The 16,740-nt window shown below is 51.6% G+C and overlaps 3 protein-coding genes across 3 annotated transcripts in view; 2 read left to right on the top strand and 1 right to left on the bottom strand.

Moving 5' to 3' along the window:
- Positions 1 to 16,740, bottom strand: part of LOC147241955 (uncharacterized) — a 184,751-nt gene that overhangs the window by 73,108 nt on the left and 94,903 nt on the right. The window lies entirely within an intron of this gene.
- On the top strand, positions 25 to 5,446 carry LOC147241960 (uncharacterized). The gene is made up of 9 exons (XM_086192321.1): positions 25 to 159; positions 1,346 to 1,816; positions 2,233 to 2,661; positions 3,261 to 3,782; positions 3,866 to 4,002; positions 4,086 to 4,157; positions 4,237 to 4,370; positions 4,470 to 4,912; positions 5,074 to 5,446. Exons 3-9 carry the CDS (start codon positions 2,252 to 2,254, stop codon positions 5,444 to 5,446), a joined length of 2,091 nt encoding a protein of 696 aa, XP_086048447.1. The 5' UTR covers positions 25 to 159; positions 1,346 to 1,816; positions 2,233 to 2,251.
- LOC147241961 (uncharacterized) lies at positions 5,956 to 8,318 on the top strand. Its single transcript, XM_086192322.1, has 5 exons — positions 5,956 to 6,382; positions 6,472 to 6,684; positions 6,772 to 7,451; positions 7,568 to 7,650; positions 7,894 to 8,318. The coding sequence occupies exons 1-4, from the start codon at positions 5,956 to 5,958 to the stop codon at positions 7,571 to 7,573; spliced, it is 1,326 nt and encodes a 441-aa protein (XP_086048448.1). The 3' UTR covers positions 7,574 to 7,650; positions 7,894 to 8,318.

Genomic DNA, 16,740 nt, shown 5'->3' on the forward strand with positions numbered 1-16,740 from the left:
GCGCCGGATGTTTTGCTTCGGACAGGTAACGCGGCTTGTCTGCTCACCTGCTGCTCTTGGCTCACGTTGCATTGAGCTAATGATTGTGTATTGTGCTGCAGAGCGGCCGATTTGGTGCCCTCCAGGCTCGTGTGTGTGTCACCTAAATGGCCTCCTGTGGTAAGTTTCTCCCTCTTTGCCTGTAATCGTTACTGATCATTAACGCGGCTAACTTTAGCCTGATTGTAGGTGGACGCTGGTAGCTGCGCGGTACTCTCTCCCTCTTCTGGTGTGCGTGTGTCCTAGTGGTCAATCCGCTAACTGATAGCCAGCCCTCAGCCAATGGTGTGCGAGTGACGGCAGCACCAGCAGAACGGGTCCGCGTCTTGAACTAAGCGACTAACGCGCCATCTACGGAGGACTGCTGCTGCTTTGTCTCTATTACATTTTGTTTTTTATTGTTTTGTCTCCTTTATAGTTTGTTTCCTGCATTGTGCCTTTGTTGTAGGCCTTTGTTGTATTTTGCTTTCTGCATTTCCTTGTTTCTGTTTTCTTTTTGTTGTCTTTGCTTGCGCCAAGGTTTTATCATCTTCCTTGTTACAATTTTAATGTAATGACTGAAATGTGGGGTTAGCCCCCCCCCTATTGTTTATTTCTGTTTTGTTATTTCTGGCTTAATTTGTTAATATCTTGGGTTTTGCCATCTTGGTAGAACAGTGGGTTATTCTTTCAGCCTTTGCCTTTATTTCTTTTGTTTGTAGTTTGTGTTGTGTAGTTTCTGATTTGTATAATTTTTGGATATTTGATTGTTGAATTTTGTTGCGACCCCACTAATTTCTTTTTGTTTCTCCTTAGTTGCTGAGGTCCGGTGGTGGTGGTGACCTGGTGGCGGGGACCCCCCTTCCCCCTTTTGTGTGCTGTGCTCCCCTGGGTTTGGGGTATCCTCACAGTGTGTGTGTGTGCTGTGTGTGTGATTGTCACTTGTGTCTAGGTGTTTATAATTTGGGATCCTCTGCATGAGTCGGTAGGCCACGCACCCTGGTAAGCCTCAGCTTTAAATTAGTTTCCCTCCTGACTTGCCCCTGTGTGAGTGGTGTTTTAGTGTTTTAAATAAAAAGCATGCTTGTTTCTACAGACGTGTCTCCTGCCTTGAGTAAACTTACTTGCGTGTCTTAATGGTGAATTTGAATGAAACCTATCTCCTGGGGCGAAACTCCCCAGGTGGCGTTGTCGGTTTAGCTTATTATCTGAACAAAAACTCTTGTACTTCATCACCCCCGTCTCGCCACAACAGTATGGGTGCAGTACACGGCCAGCTGCGTGTGTCGCTCCATGCGGAATATTATTAATAGTTGTGTGTCTTTAGCAGGGTTCACCTCCTCTGATGTACAAGGCCAGCCAGGAACGGGAGAGGAAGGAGACGCCACAAGCGGCGACGGCCGCACCCTTCAGCCTCCTCCTCCGCATCCAGGCAGCCGCCGGAGCCGGCCGCGTCGCCCCCCCAACCCTCCTCCTCCTCCTCGTCCGCCAGGGTCCCCACCAGGGATACACAGGAGGAAGAAGAAGGAGAAGGACAGGAAGCTCCTTGCCCAGACTGACCAAGCCATGGCCCCGGGGGAACCCCTGCTACGTCTGCGGGCAACCCCAGCACCTGGACTCGGACCACGCCTTCTACCGGGGGCGCTTCTTCTGCCCCATGGGGGACGAGGGACAGAGGACTGCTGAGCAGTGGCTACAACAACAGTGGGAGAGCCACGCGCCGTCTGTCCCCAGAACCACCCCCTGGCGTAACCGGAAGCGGGTCGCCGCAGAGGAGGAGGAGGAGGAGGGTTGGCGAGTAAGTCCCACAAGATCCACGTCTGCCAGCTCTGTGGCCAGCCGCAGACCAAAGACTACGGGCACAGTGCTTTCAGCGGTCTTGCGAGCTGTGGCAGTGGCAAAACCACAGAGAGATTCTATGCCCTGTTGCAGGGACTGCACCCTGACCTCTGGCTGGCGAGGAAAAGAGCCGGCCAGAGAGAAAACAATTGAGGTTTTTGAAAATAAAATGTATCGGTATTGCAAAGCCCTGGTGTTGTGTTTTTTTTGCTTGTCATACTTTGATCGTTCGTTTTGATTTATTTGTAACATAAACATTGAGAACAAATCTATCTATATATGTGTGATATATGTATAAATATATATTTATATATTACATACTATGTAATATATATGTTCCACACAATATGACACACTATGTAATATATATTATAGGTATTACACGTGTGGACGGATGGCTCGACGTTTGATAAACCACGACGACCAGCGCCTCCCTCAGTCTCCACGACGAATAACACAGCGCCTCCCTCAGTCTCCACAACGAATACCACAGCGCCTCCCTCAGTCTCCACGACGAATAACACAGCGCCTCCCTCAGTCTCCACGACGAATAACACAGAGCCTCCCTCAGTCTCCACGACGAATAACACAGAGCCTCCCTCAGTCTCCACGACGAATAACACAGCGCCTCCGACGGTCTCCAAGTCGGCGCGCGGCTAATTTGAATAGGCTGTTCTTTTTGTCAGCCGGCCAATCGGCGGCTCGCTTTAACCAGCAGATTTTTGGATTGGTCGACAGGATCTACCTACCTTTTTCCGGCACCGCTCGACATTTTCCGTCACTCTTCTTCTGTGACTCAGAGAGGTAAGTCTTGCTGCGCCCTTCCTCCCGCTACTAAGACGAAAAGCTTTATCACACCGAATTACAGACTTTGTGGGTGTTGTATCGTTGATCTGTCTTGCTACTGCTTGCACTTCATCACACCCAATGACAGTCTACTTGGCGTGTGTCTCGCACCGTTGATATTTCTTGCAACTGTTTTGAGGTTTGCGGCTTCTGCAAGCGCACTTTGTACTGTCCATTTGAATGAATGAATGAATGAATGAATGAATGGAAAATATGAGACTTGATATGGGTTCCATGCAAACGTCCTACTTGAAGCAATAAACATCACATATTTATGTCGGTGTCGTGTCCGAACGTGTAGCTCCCGTTTGTGTGTCTTAACGTGGACGGAAGTACAGCGTTTTCCACTGCCGTGGACGCCAACAGTTCCGCGATATTTTTTTAATCTGTTGATGAATATACATTGCTCATTATACTTGAAGGAATGAATGAGGCAGGCGCTGTGTGGCAAAGAGTGCATTTTCTGTAATTTGTGCGTGTGTGTGTGTGCGCCCGCGTGGGTGCGTTTGATTACAGGCGTCATGCTAAAAGAGGGTGTTTTGCGTGACTCTTTGCAGAATGGATTACAAACCCGTATTCCGATTTCACGGAGCTACGTCAAGCGAGCTCACCCTGGCTCCAACGCCTGCAGCGAGATGGCTGGCCCAAGCTGGGAAAGTGAAGGTCATGCAGGTCAAGAAGCCCGACCTGGTGAGGGAGGACGCGAAGACCCGTGTGCTCCAGGCCGGAGGTGACCCTGGTTGCTTCCAGCTGGTGCTCAGTGAGAGCGAGCTCCAGTTTGGCAAATACCAGGGGCAGACGTTCAAGTGGCTCCTGAGCAACGACGTGGGCTACGCCAGCAGCCTCCTGGTTGCTCACATGCAGGAGAGGGACAGCGAGTCGCTCCTGGCTGCAAACAAGGACGCCCTCGCCTCCTACGCTCGTCTCTTCCCAGAAACGGCCGCCACCATCGAGAGGCGTAGGATGTGCGAGGGGCACTCGTCGGTGCGAGGCATGGACGGGGCCGTCGTGGGTTTCGGCGCTCACTGCGAGGTGACCCTGCGGGACCTGTACGACTCCCCCCTCGGCGAAAGGAGATCGTAAGTGTTGCTCTCTTGAGGTGCGTCCAGTTCAAGTGACGGGACGGCCAGGCCTTGACTGTTTGTTGTCTCGCTGTCTGCAGTTATGTGCAGTGGGTGAAGAGGCAGAGGGTGAGGCCTGGGTCGCGTATGTATGTGCTTCAGACATACATACTGGGCAGGGATATGGAAGCTGGAGCACCAGCCTCCTCCCACCAGCCGGCACAGCAGCCCTCATTCAGTAAGTTCCTCCTGTTCCTACACATTTCGCCCGTGTGAGCGCACTTGACTTGTGTACTTATTCTTTTCCACGTGCGACTACAGGCGCCACATCTGTCGCCCCCTCTGAGTCTTCCGACATAGATCTACTCACCGCTGCCATGGAAGTGGAGTCTCGTAAGTGAATATTGACTCGTGGTGTGTGTGTGTACACGTCCTGGTGTGTGACCCTTGTGTGTTTGTGTGTCATATACAGAGATTGGTGACACTGGGCCAGCTGTCACTCCACCCAAACCCTCCCTCTTCCGGACCCCCCCTCCCCCTGGCGAGCCCGCGGGGGATGAAGGAGGACGGCCCGAGACCCCTGCCCCATCCTCCTCCGGTGCACAGGTACAGAGATGTATATCACGCATGACAAAGAGCTGAAACCTAAAAGCTAGAGATCGATGTCTCGACATAACCGCTGACTGATCAATGTGACGCTTGCAGCTGCTGCCCAAGGGCTGGAGGCAGACGCTGCCGGAGGAGAACCACGAATGGCTGGGCCGGGCCCTCTTCATGCGGGATGCCAGAGGGAGATCGGTCCTCACCCCGGACCTCCGCATGTGGTGGCACCCCCCCGGGCCCCGTCCGCTGTACGCGCAGCCCCCCGCCTCTCACCACGCCTTCTATCAGAGCCGCTTCTGCCTTTGGCTGCCCTACAAGTTGTGGGCATACAGGCTGGTGTGCCCCGACTGCAGCCACCGACTGGTTGGAGCCGGGCTGTACAGGACGGTGCGGAGAGTCCTGGACATGACGGGCTGGTACTTCATTGGCACCGAGTACCTCGAGTGCGGCTCGTGCCAGCGGAAGTACGCAGCCTGGGCGCCCTGCGTCGTGGAGCAGCTGGCCCAGCCCCACCAGGAAATGTTCCCGGCCGTCCTCACCTACAAGTAAGCGGCGGCGGCACGACAACACACTCGGGACGTGAAAACGCATGAAACGCAGGCCTGAATACTGACAGCGTTCTACGATCGTAGCACTTGTTGTTGGTGTCGGGGTGTCATGTGATAACGCCTGTTTGACATTCAATTCATCCATCCTCCTTTGACAGGCTGTCCTGTGACAAAGCGGTCATCGGGCAGCTCAAGGAGCGCACCCTGGGCAACTCGGCATCCCGCCTCCGCGCCACCCTGGAGGAGCAGCACTGCCGGGACTGGATGACCAGGTCCATGTTGTACCTGTCGGTGCTGCGCAAGCTCGGGGTGCCGGGTTTCCAACAACATCCCGGGCGCGTGTCGCTCCCGCCCATGCACCCGGTACCCTCCGTCCACTGGCTCCTCTCCGTCTACGTACGAGAAGCCCTCACTCGTCTGATGGAGACCAAAGCCAGGGTCACGTCCATCTTTGGAGACATCTTAAAGATGGACTCCACCAAAAAGGCAAGCTGTCACATTTTTGGTCAAGTGTGGACTGACTGGTGCTGACAGGTGACTGGGGGAGGAAAAAAAAAAGGGAGGGAATTACTCACATTTCTCCTCCATCGCAGATGACCAAGAAGCTCGCGGGGGAAGGCGCCGGGACGGCCGAATGGGTGACCAATGTGGGCAACGAGCACGGGCAGGTGCTCATCTCCGTCCTCACCGCCGCTGAGGGGGGCGGGCTTGCGCCCATGGCGGACGGGCTGGTGCGGAGGTACAGGGAGGCTGGACGGGACCCTCCTCGGATCCTGTACGTGAACCGGGACTGCTGCGGCACGGGCGGCGCACCTTGCAAAGTAAGGGCTTGAAGTGTGTGTGTGAGAAAGAGAGAGAGTGTCGGTGCCTGCATACACGTGTCATGTTTTCCTTCTCCAATGCATCTTCCTTTCCTTCTGCAGGTGGCGGCCATGCTTGCGGACTGGGAACAGCTGGTGGTGCGCCTGGATGTGTGGCACCTCATGCGCCGCTTGGCTAGAGGCATCACCACCGACAGCCACCAGCTTTTTGCCACCTTCATGGCCCGCTTGTCCTTCGCCATGTTTGAGTGGGACGGCGGGGACGTGGCCCGCCTGGTGGAGGCCAAGCAGTCGGAGCAGGGGAGGGACGCCAGGGTGACACCCACGCCCAGGGAGCTGGCCCGCCACTGCCGCCGTCGGACCAGGGGAGCCCGAGTGACGGAGCAGCTCATCCAGGAGCTGCTGGACTCCTTCTGGGACCTGACGGACACTAGGGGGGTCCCGCTTCTTGACCGCGGCAGGATGGAGGACATCTGGAGGACGCAGCGTCGCCACCTGGCTTGCATCCAGGATCCGGAGGGGGTGAGCCTGTACGCGAAAGTGGGGGAAGTCACCAGAGCGGGGGTCAAGCTTCCCGTTTTTCGCTGCGCCAGAGGCTCCAGCTCCCTGGAGTCGTTCCACCTCCACCAGTGCCGTTTCATCCCAGGTGAGACGCGTCATGAAATGCATCTTTCATCTCTCACGCTCTTTGCGTCCGTCCTCCTCTAACTTCTTTCTCCCCTCCCTCCCTCGCAGGCACGAGCGCCAGCGCCCTCCACTTCCAGGTGTACCTGCTGGAGGGACTGGTGAGGTGGAACGAGAACCGAGGCAGGGCCTCGGTGCAGCCAGTCCGCCGGACGACGCTGCGCTGCTACAGTGCCGCGTTTCAGCACGGCTTCAACCAGCTGACCCAGGAGTTCCTGGGTCAGACGCTGATTGAAAATTACACCCCGCCCGGGGAGTACACAGGTATACTGTCAGGGAGGAGCGCTCACTCACACGCACGCACGCGCCTATTTAACATTTGAGGTCATGGCCTGTCTTTCCTCCCTTCAGGGGAACTCATCGGGGTGGAGTACCTGTTCTCCCAGACGGGCGCCGTGCTGATTAAAACCGGCCAGGATCCAGACACTCCAGACCAGCTGGACCAGGCGGAACAGGGGCCCGAGATGCCTGACGAGGGCTACCAAGAGGAGGAGGAGGAGAGTCTGGCGGACATCGGCTTCTTCTCTGCCACTCACTTGTTTGATCTGCTGCCGCCGCCACAACAGCCTCAGCCTGGCGCACCCCTGCCCGCTGCCGCTGCCTCCTCCTCCACCACCATCACATCTGCTGCTGCATCAAGCTCCACCTCGCAGGCTCCATCACCCCCCTCCTCCTCCTCTTCCACCGCTCCATCGGCCTCCACCTCTCAGGCGCCATCGCCCTCCGACTCTCAGGCTCCAACGACATCTGCTGCCGCCTCCACCTCCACCTCCTCGCATCCTGTACCCAGCAGCACAGCCTTCTACAGGAGGCTGCGCGAGGAGCAGTCACGACGGGACCAGGAAGAAGGTGCTCTCTTCCTCAAAAAGCCCAGGAAGTCCCCTTCGCGGTTCCTGTGCTCGCGCTGTGGCCAGCCGAAAACTAAAGAGTACGGCCACAGCCGCTATGGAGGAGAGCACTTCTGTTCTCAGGCTGAGGGTCGCACCGTGGAGGACTGGCTAGCGGAGAAGAGGAGCAAGGACCCCAAAAAGGTGCGTTGGTCAATTTCCCCTACAAAAAAATAAATAAATTGTATTCTTCTTCTTCCTCTTGTTTTGTTGGTCATTGCCAACACTTTTGTTCTCGTTGCCGTCGTCATCATCTGCAGAAGTAACGCGGCCGGTCCCGCTCTGCCTCCCACATCTGATCCATCGAAACCTGCTGCCGGGACCCCCAAGATCCAGATGACAGGTACTTAACTTACTTACTCACTTACAGTGTCTAAACCTTGTCGGTCTGCGTGATCTTTGACAGCCACTGACAACTGTAGTGTCTGTCTAGCTGGTTTCACGCTTGTGCGGCTCTTTGACTCCGTGATGGTGGCTCCCCTCCCTGCAACCACTCAGCATTGGCACTTTAAGTAGATCACCCGACGTCTAGACTGGACACTTATCTGGGAATGTCTTTGTCTCTGACGACACCTTTTTCTTCCAGGAGATGGTGGCCGTTCACGCGTTTGCCTTCCTCCTGCCCCGCCGAAGGACTGGCCCCTGCTGTGCTGCCTGCGGAGCTGAGAGAACAATGGGGAGGATCCACAGGAGGGAGGCCAATGATCGTTCAAAGGTGAGCAGGCTGACCAGCCTAGACTTAAGTCTTTTAAAAACAGCCTGAACCACCTCTGCTCTGTCCGTTAGCCTTCCTGATGGAGCCTAGGAATCGTTTGTTTGAGGCCAAACACCTGGAGGAGCAGGAGCAGGAGGAGGAGGAGGACGACTCTGATTGAGGTGTGTACAGCAGCTTGAATGTTTTTTTTTTTTTTCCCTTTTAAAGGGACTAGACAGTATGGGTGCAGTACACGGCCGGGTGCGTGTGTCGCTCTGTGCGGAATATTATTTATAGTCGTGTCTTTAGCAGGGTTCACCTCCTCTGATGTATGGAGCCAGCCAGGGACGGAAGAGGAAGGAGATGCCACAAGCGGTAGCAGGCAGCAGCTTCCCAAGAGCTGTAAGCGGCGACGGCCGCAACCTTCAGCCTCCTCCTCCTCCTCCGCATCCAGCCAGCTGCTGCTGAACCTTGCTGCATGGCCCCCCCTACCCCATCCCACCCCCTCCTCCTCCTCCTCCTCGTCCGCCAGGCTCCCCACCCGGGTGACCCTACAAAGGAGGAAGAAGAAGGAGGAGAAGGACATGGAGCTCCTCGCCCAGACCGACCAAGCCATGGCTCCGGGGAAACCCTGCTACTTCTGCGGGCAACACCAGCACCTGGAATCAGACCACGCCTTCTACCGGGGCGCTTCTTCTGCCCAATGGAGGACAAGGGGAAGAGGACTTCCGAGCGGTGGCTGCGACAACAGTGGGAGAGCCACTTGCTGTCTGTCCCCAGAACCACCTCATGGCGTATCAGGAAGCAGGTCGCTGAGGAGCAGGAGGAGGGTCGGCGAGTCCCCGCCCGTCAGTCCCACAAGCCTCACAAGATCCACATCTGCCAGCTCTGTGGCCTGCTGATGACCAAAGACTACGGGCACAGTTTTTTCAGCGGTCTTACGAGCGATGGCGGCAAAACCACAGAGAGATTCTGTGCCATGCCGCAGGGACTGCACCCTGACCTCTGGCTGGCGAGGAAAAGAGCCGGCCAGAGAGAGATCAGCTGAGGTTTTTGAAAATAAAATATATCGGTATTGCAAAGCCCTGGTGTTGTGTTTTTCTTGCTTGTCATACTTTGATAGTTCCTTTTTATTTATTTATAACAAACATTTATAACATAAATCTACATCTGTATTATATATATATTAAACATGTGGACGGATGGATAGATAGTTGATAAACCGCGAAGAACAGCGCTTCCCTCGGTCTACACGACAAATAACAGCGCCTCCTAGCCGGTGCGTGGGTAATTTGAATAACGGCGCTCCCGTTGGTCCTTTGCCGGCGGGGCGAGTGGCCAATTGGGAGGCCGGCTGGAGCGTATCGTTCCACATGAACCAGCGGAGTCTTGTGTAGTGGTAAGAGTCCAGTGCTGTCTTCATCATGTCCACATGGTGATTATTGAGACTTCACTGTTTTTTGTTATTATTGGATCTTCTCTGTCTGTGCCAGGTACAGCGAGCGCTGTAAATTGGCTGAGACACAAGCCGTCGTGGTAAATGTGACAGGGTTCAGTGCAGAAAGAAAAGCAGCAGAGCCTCTACCTTCTGCCATGGCTCTGCTGCAGGACCCATCGCTGCCCCACCAGCCTCTGGAAACACAGCACCCAGAGGACATGTCTGGTCGGGCAGACACTCACCGTGGGCCCCTGGCACCCCAAGTGTTTCATGCCCTCGAGGCCAGTGCCACTTCTACTGCAGCAGCCGCCACCTCAGCCTCCTCCACCACCACCCCATCTGCTGCTGCATCAAGCTCCACCTCTCAGAACCCATCGCCCCACTCCTCCTCCTCCTCTTCCACCGTTCCATTGGCCTCCACTTCTCGGGCTCATTCAGCCTCCACCTCTCAGGCTCCATCTGCATCTGCTGCTTCCTCTGCACTGTCCACCTCCACCTCCTCACAAGCTGTACCCCGCAGCACATTCTTCTTCAGGAGGCTGCACAAACAGCAGGACCGACGGACCTGGGAACAATGTGCTCTCTTCTTCAAAAAGCCCAGGAAGGCCACTGCGCACTTCCTGGGCTTGCGCTGTCGTCGGCCAATGACACAGGGTATTGCCACAGCCGCTACAGAGGAGAGCACTTCTGTTCTCGGACTGAGGGTTGCTCTGTGGAGGACTGGCTGGCAGAGAAGAGGAGCAAAGACCCCGAAAGTTTGAGTTGGTCAATTTACTCAACAAAAAAGACATTGTAGTATTGTTGGTTTTTTTTTATTTAATTGTCAACAGTTTGGTTGTTGTCTTCATCATCATCATCTGCAGAAGTAACGTGGCCGGTCCCACTCTGCCTCCCACCTCCATCAACCTCTGCTGCCGGGACCCCATCAACCGAGCTGACAGCTACTTCCTTACAGTGTGTGACAGTTTCAGTCTGATCTTTGACAGCACTGACAGCTAGTGGCTGTCAAGCAGGTTTGACGCTTGTGCAACCCTTTGGCTCCGTGAAGGTGCTCCACACCCTGTCTTCCTTCCTCCCTGTCTTCCTGCAAACACTCAGTATTCACTCTTTGAGTTCATCACCCAACAACCTGACCGGCACTTTCCTAGGAATGTCTTTGTCTCGAACGACACCTTTTCTTCCAGGAGATGGCAGTTGCCCCGCCGAACGACTGGCCCCCGCTGTGCTGCCTGCAGAGGTAAGTGAACAATCAGGAAGATCCATGGGAGGGTTTCGGAGGACAATGATTGGTCAAAGGTCAGCAGGTTGACCTTTGCTTTCTTCATTCACCTTCAGGATGGAGCAGAGACTGTGTTTCTCCAAGACTAAACACTTGAAGCAGCAGGAGAACTCTGATCAAGGTGTGTGCAGCAGCTTGAAAATGTTTCACTCTACAGGGATGTCAGGCACATGTATGGATGTAGTATATCGCAGGGTGGCTCAGTGGCAAAATAAGATTAATATTAAAACAGCGATTGTGTTCCTTTGGCACATTTCATTTCTTTTGGTCAGAGCCAGCCAGGCTCAAGACAGGAGAGGAAGAAGATGCCACAAGCAGCAGCAGCAGAGGCAAAAGCAGCAACAGCTACAAACTGCCACTTCCTCCTGATCCGCCAGAGTCCCCAGCAGAATGACTGTGTACAGGAGGAGGAAGAACGAGGAGAAGGACAGGGACCTCCTGGCTGAGCCAGGTGTCAAGGGAACCCCTTCTACATCTATGGGGAACCCCAGCACAGAGACTTTAGTCACACCTTCTACAGGGGACACTCCTTCCCCCCCACAGTGGACAGAGAACACACCGCTCAGCAGTGGCTGTGCAGTGGGAGAGCCACGTGCAGTCCATCCCCAGAATGATGCTCCGGCGGATGAAGAAGCTGGCTGACATGGAGGAGGAGGGTCAAGAAGTCCCTGCTGCCACCTGTAATCCCCACAAACTCCATGTCTGCAGGGACTATGAACTGCCACAGACAAAAGACCACGGCCACACTGTTTTTAAAAGTCATGCGTGGCAGCGGCGGCACCACCGATAGATTCTGTGCCCTCACCAGAGCAGTGTTGCCAACTTGGCGACTTTCTCGCTAAATCTGGCGACTTTCCAACTCTCCACGGCGACTTTTTATGTCAAAAGCGACTAGCGACAAATCTAGCGACTATTCCTGGTGTTTTTGGAGACTTTTCTGACATTTGGAGACTTCCGTGAAAGCACATATCTTTGTTCTGCAATTCATTTTCTCAGCGAGCAGTGGGCTCTTCCTGCTCCGCCCGAAAGCAGTCACACACAGGCGATCACCGCCTCTAGTGGTGCGGCAGTTGGCAGCTGCAGTCAGGAGTGGAGCAGAGACCCTCACCTATAGACATAATAAAGAGCCCTCACCCTTCTGCGTCCAGGCAGCAAATGAATCGCACATGTGCAAAGCCGCCGCTGAAGAGTGGGATCGGATAGCGGGATGTTAAATAAATGTGAAGGTTCACTCATTGCATTCGTTGTCACCAAATCATTGCATTATACAGTATTATATATGCATATTTTATAAACGTATAATAAAACATATTTAGTTTTTTTTTAAAACACTTTTTGTCTACTCTCTTACAGCATCCATTGCGATCACGTGCACATTAGGCAAATTAGGTGACGGCATCGTTTGGCGACTTCTAGCGACTTTTCGGACAGCCAAAAGCGACTTTCCTTACTGAGGAGTTGGCAACACTGCGCCAGAGGACAACACCCTGACCCCGGGCCGGCTCAGAAAATAGCCGACCAGGGGAGGAAGTGAACTTTTTTATGTGTGTTATTGGATTTTGTTTGTATTTGAATCCATTTACTTTAAATAAATATATCACTATTTCAAAGCCCTGGTGTTGTTTCTTTCTTTTTTGCTTGCTCACTTGTGATATTTTTTAACACATTGAACATCTCCATGAATGCATGGATTTGCAATTTAAAAAGGGCTGGTGTCGCCGACCTGCCGCTGCGCCCCATCAAAAAAATGGGCCCCTTCTGAAACGCTACCTGTGTTTTAAATTTCTACTTCCTGTTGTTCTAAATTTGAAACAGCCAATCAGAGGCCTCCCTCCAAACTGGCATGTTTTGATTGGTCAAGCGTATTTAGACATCTTCGGGTGCCCTCGGCTTCGTCCGTCAGTTTCCTTCTGAGAGAGTAAGGTCACCCTGCTCCGCTCCTCCTGGTACAAAGTCTTCGTATCACTGAATCCAGAATTCTGAATGCAGAATGTGTCTTATATCACTGATATGTGTTGGTTCTCTTTTATGTTTTCCACTCCTGGTGGCAGACTTTGTACATTGAAATGAATGAAAGCTCATATCAAGTCCATGAAAAACGTCATACTTTGCTCAAGTAACACCGTAAATTTAGTCATGTGTCGTATCCTGAACATTTAGTCAGTGTTTGTGGTGAGACTTAAGGGTTGGTTTCGAGTTGACGATTGTTACGTTGTGTTAACGCACTCGATGTCTGCCGCCTCAAAGTTTCTACCTCTAAGTATTTTACAATTTGATTAATACGTGCACTTTATTATATACTGTGTGTGTACTGTGTAGGAGCACATATATTACAATAATTCTTGGTGTGTTTTGGAGGCTTGAATTGAAGGTATTTGACGTCTTTGATGTGAGCGAGATACCACGCCAGCCGACACTCCATCTGGAAACCCCCCCCGTCTTGCTGGCCAGCTTGGCGATGGAGGACAGCCTGCAACCCCTGCCTCTGGTGCACAAGTACAGATTCATTGTTGATGTGTGTGCGCATGTCAACAGCTGAAACTAGTGTTGTCGTACTCGAGACCGGTCTTAGTCTCAAGATCATTTTTTGAGGGTCTTGGTCTCGTCTCGGAATCGAAGGCATTTTCACTTGGTCTTGTCTCGGAGTGAGCGGACTTGGGTTTTTGAACGAGACCGGTCGAGACCACCACTGATAGGCTCATTTGTAGGTGCCTTACTGATAAGAGTGAAAAAGGACCCTCTCAAAAACAGCTAATAACTTCACATCATCGGTAGTAATGATTCTCCCCCAGCTGCAGCTGCTAAGTTACCTGCCCAGTGTCACACAGTCTGAGTGACTGACACACCCCCTCCATACAGAGAGAGGATGGAGGACAGGAGGAGAGGCTGCATTCATGCATAAAGACAGATAAGCTAACGGTCACCATACAGTTACACTGGGAAAGTTTATATCAGAAGTCTTCGTAAATTTCAACACCCTAACTAGAGCATCCTCTGCCCAGAAAGTGCAGATCTACAGTCCCCAAGGCAGCAAGCAGTCAGTGATGCCATTGTTAAAGATCTGATAATTGGGTGTTGCCTGCCACTGTCCCTTGTGGAAAATGAACATTTTCGACACTTTCTTGAGACTGTGGATAACAAGTACACACCAGTCTCAAGAAGAACAATTCCTGAGAAACATAGACCAGTTCTGGTAAAGCAAGTTAAGGAGACTGTTTGAACAATCAACAGTGTCCTTAACTACCGACATCTGGTCTGATCGCAGGCTGCGCTGCTTCCTTGGAGTAACAGCTCATTTGTGCAACGAGTCAAAGGAGTGCTATGCCCTTGAATCCTACTTGCTGGACTGGAGACATTTCCCAGGCAAACATAGTGGAGAGCGAATTTCCTCTGCCTTTGAGGAGATGACAAGAATATGGTATCTGTCAGAAGATAAGTTGTATTGTCAATGACAGTGCTGCCCACATGAAGTGTGCTTTTAAAGTTTGCATGCCACAACAGCTTAGGCCAGGATTCAAGCATCAGAATCCAGTTAAGCAAACACTTTGATGCCATACGGGACAGTGACACTGAAAATGCACTTGTCTTCTGGTACAAAAACCGTGACAGATTCCCACAAGTCCACAACTTGGCACTGAAGGAGCTGTCAGTTCCTGCATCCTCTGCACCAGTTGAGAGGGTTTTCAGTAGAGGAGGCATCATAATGAGACCCCACCGTGCACGTTTAGGTCACAGAATGCTGCAGTGTCTCAGGTTTCTGAAATGCAACCAAGCTCTTCTTTAAGTCTTAATTTTCATGGAAAGAAATGGGACTGAGGTCTTCAGCAACAAGCCCTGTATGAGTTGACTCTCATTTTTGAGCTCAGACTTTTAGGGGTGTTTTGTTACCACATTTTGTTCAGGCTTGGCATGACATCATTTTCAGTGAAATTGTTCCTGATGAGTTAATTTTGTAATTTCATGAAGGAAGCAGTTGTTATGAGGCCCCTGGATGTTAGGGCTCTGTCTTCAGTCCAGAGAAAGACCTATGTTCAGGAATGTTGACAAAAATACCTCACTGAAGTGTCAGTTTTCTTCACACAATTCATTGAACTTAGGCCTTGTTCTTTAATTATTTTCAATCTTTCTCTCTCAAATGAAATGTTTATCGTGACCTCTTCTCCCATACAGGTGCTGCGCTGATGCGTACAGGCCAGGACCCTGACACACTGGTTGAGATGAATGAGGGGGAACAGGTGGAAGTACCTGCCGACGAGGGCTACCGGGAGGAGGAAGAGGACGAGGAAGACAACAATGAAGACACTCTTGGGGACATGACATCTGCAGACCACATTGTGGCTCTGTTGCTGCAGGGCTGAAGATGTAAGCTGCCCATCCATGATTGTATCGCGAAAGTGTAAGTTTGAAAACCTGAACAATTGCTTGCTCTGTGTGTTGCAGGATATCTTGGGGCCACAAATGCACCTGACTGTGAGTGTGAATGGTTGTGTGTCTCTATGTGTTGGCCCTGTGATGGACTGGTGACCCGTCCAGGGTGAACCCTGCCTCTCGCTGGAAAGCCACTGGGATAGACTCCACCCCCCAGGACCCTTATCAGGAATAAGTGGAAGAAAATGGATGGATGAATGGTTCTCTGATTCCATCTTCTGGACAGAAGTTGTAAATGCATCTCCGTCACAGGTCATCTGACTCTCCATTGATTCAACAGGTCTTGATTGATAAAACTGCACCTGTGGTCTAAATCTGCATGACACTCTTTCAGTATTGTTATATATTAGCTAGGAAAAAGACAAAGACGCCCACAAAAGGGAAGGAGGGAACGGGGACATCATGGAAAAAGACTGGGATCCTGACAGTTGTTGACTACATCAGAATAATGACAGTGAATCGTTGCATTAAACAGATGAAGGAGAGGTCAGGAGGTTGAGTGGAAGTGTTGCTGGATGGCTGAGCCATTTTCTTTGAAGCTTAAACCTTTAAATCTACTCAGTTCATATCTGAGGAAGTACTCTTTCATAACAAATGCAGTATTTCTGTAGTACTCTGTTGTTCCATACCTTTCTCTGTCACTGCAGCTCTCCTCATGAATTCAGAGGAAAAGAACCGTCTAAAGGGCATCACAGACAGAAAATATATGAAAACAATGATGACTACTAGGGATTTAGCATTTAGTTCATTTTTAAAACTTTTTGTAGAAAACAACTGTAAATTAACCAGGAGTTATTGGTGATGTGCTCCACAGTTTCCAAGCACAAATGGCCTCTTGCTTGTTGGACTTAGAATTTCCACACAATTTAGACATCAAAAGTCAAATAATGTTTTGGATTTGTTTTGTTTATTTTTTACTGGGAAAAACTTCAAATTGTGATGATGTGTCTAGCTCAGAAATTTAAAATCTTAAAAACAAGTCAGTTCATAAAAGTCTCCATCTCGCTGCATTCTTTTCCAGCCATTGTCAAGATCTTTGACTGATTGTTGTTCTAACTGTCGTACGGGTAACCCACCTCTGTCCCTGCAGCAGTCTCAGTCCACAATGATGGCATCAGGCTGTGGCTCTCCAGCATCCCTGGACCGTAGACAAAGCCTTGGCCCAGGTTCAGTGGAGGGTACGGCCACAACAACCACATTCACACACGTAGAAGGTTGAAATTCAAAAATCAATCTTCATGTCAGCACAGACCAACTTTTTTTTTATCTTCTCACAAACACAAACTCTGTGTGTGTGTGTGTGTGTTTTGACTGAGTAGTGAAGAAGACGACTTCTTGACTCCATTTTTGTTGTCACTCTTCTATTAATTTTCAGTTTCTCTCGTAAAGATGAATAAGCTTTGACATGTTTATGTTATGGAACATGGTGGATGAAGGTAAACCCAGAAGCGGACTCAGAATAGGAGGGTGTACAAAGGAGGTTTATTGCTGAGACAGGTGGAGAACTGTGACTTGAGGCTGTATGAGTTGAGGTAGGCGGCTTGTGCCAGAGACCAGAGACTTGAGACCGGACACTGAGAACTTACGTCTAGTG

The sequence above is a fragment of the Aulostomus chinensis genome, chromosome 21 (genome assembly GCF_037954235.1).
Source record: "Aulostomus chinensis isolate RoL2024-O1b breed Wild chromosome 21, RoL_Achi_v1.0, whole genome shotgun sequence".
NCBI lineage: Eukaryota > Metazoa > Chordata > Actinopteri > Syngnathiformes > Aulostomidae > Aulostomus > Aulostomus chinensis.

Bases quoted from the DNA above. Each gene is read 5' to 3' on its own strand.
- LOC147241960 (XM_086192321.1), top strand. From the start codon at position 2,252: ATGGCTCGACGTTTGATAAACCACGACGACCAGCGCCTCCCTCAGTCT. The intron at 2,662-3,260 runs GTAAGTCTTGCT...GACTCTTTGCAG, and splicing joins TTCTTCTGTGACTCAGAGAG to AATGGATTACAAACCCGTAT. The intron at 4,371-4,469 runs GTACAGAGATGT...TGACGCTTGCAG, and splicing joins CATCCTCCTCCGGTGCACAG to CTGCTGCCCAAGGGCTGGAG.
- LOC147241961 (XM_086192322.1), top strand. From the start codon at position 5,956: ATGGCCCGCTTGTCCTTCGCCATGTTTGAGTGGGACGGCGGGGACGTG. The intron at 6,383-6,471 runs GTGAGACGCGTC...CCTCCCTCGCAG, and splicing joins CCAGTGCCGTTTCATCCCAG to GCACGAGCGCCAGCGCCCTC. The intron at 6,685-6,771 runs GTATACTGTCAG...TCCTCCCTTCAG, and splicing joins CCCGCCCGGGGAGTACACAG to GGGAACTCATCGGGGTGGAG.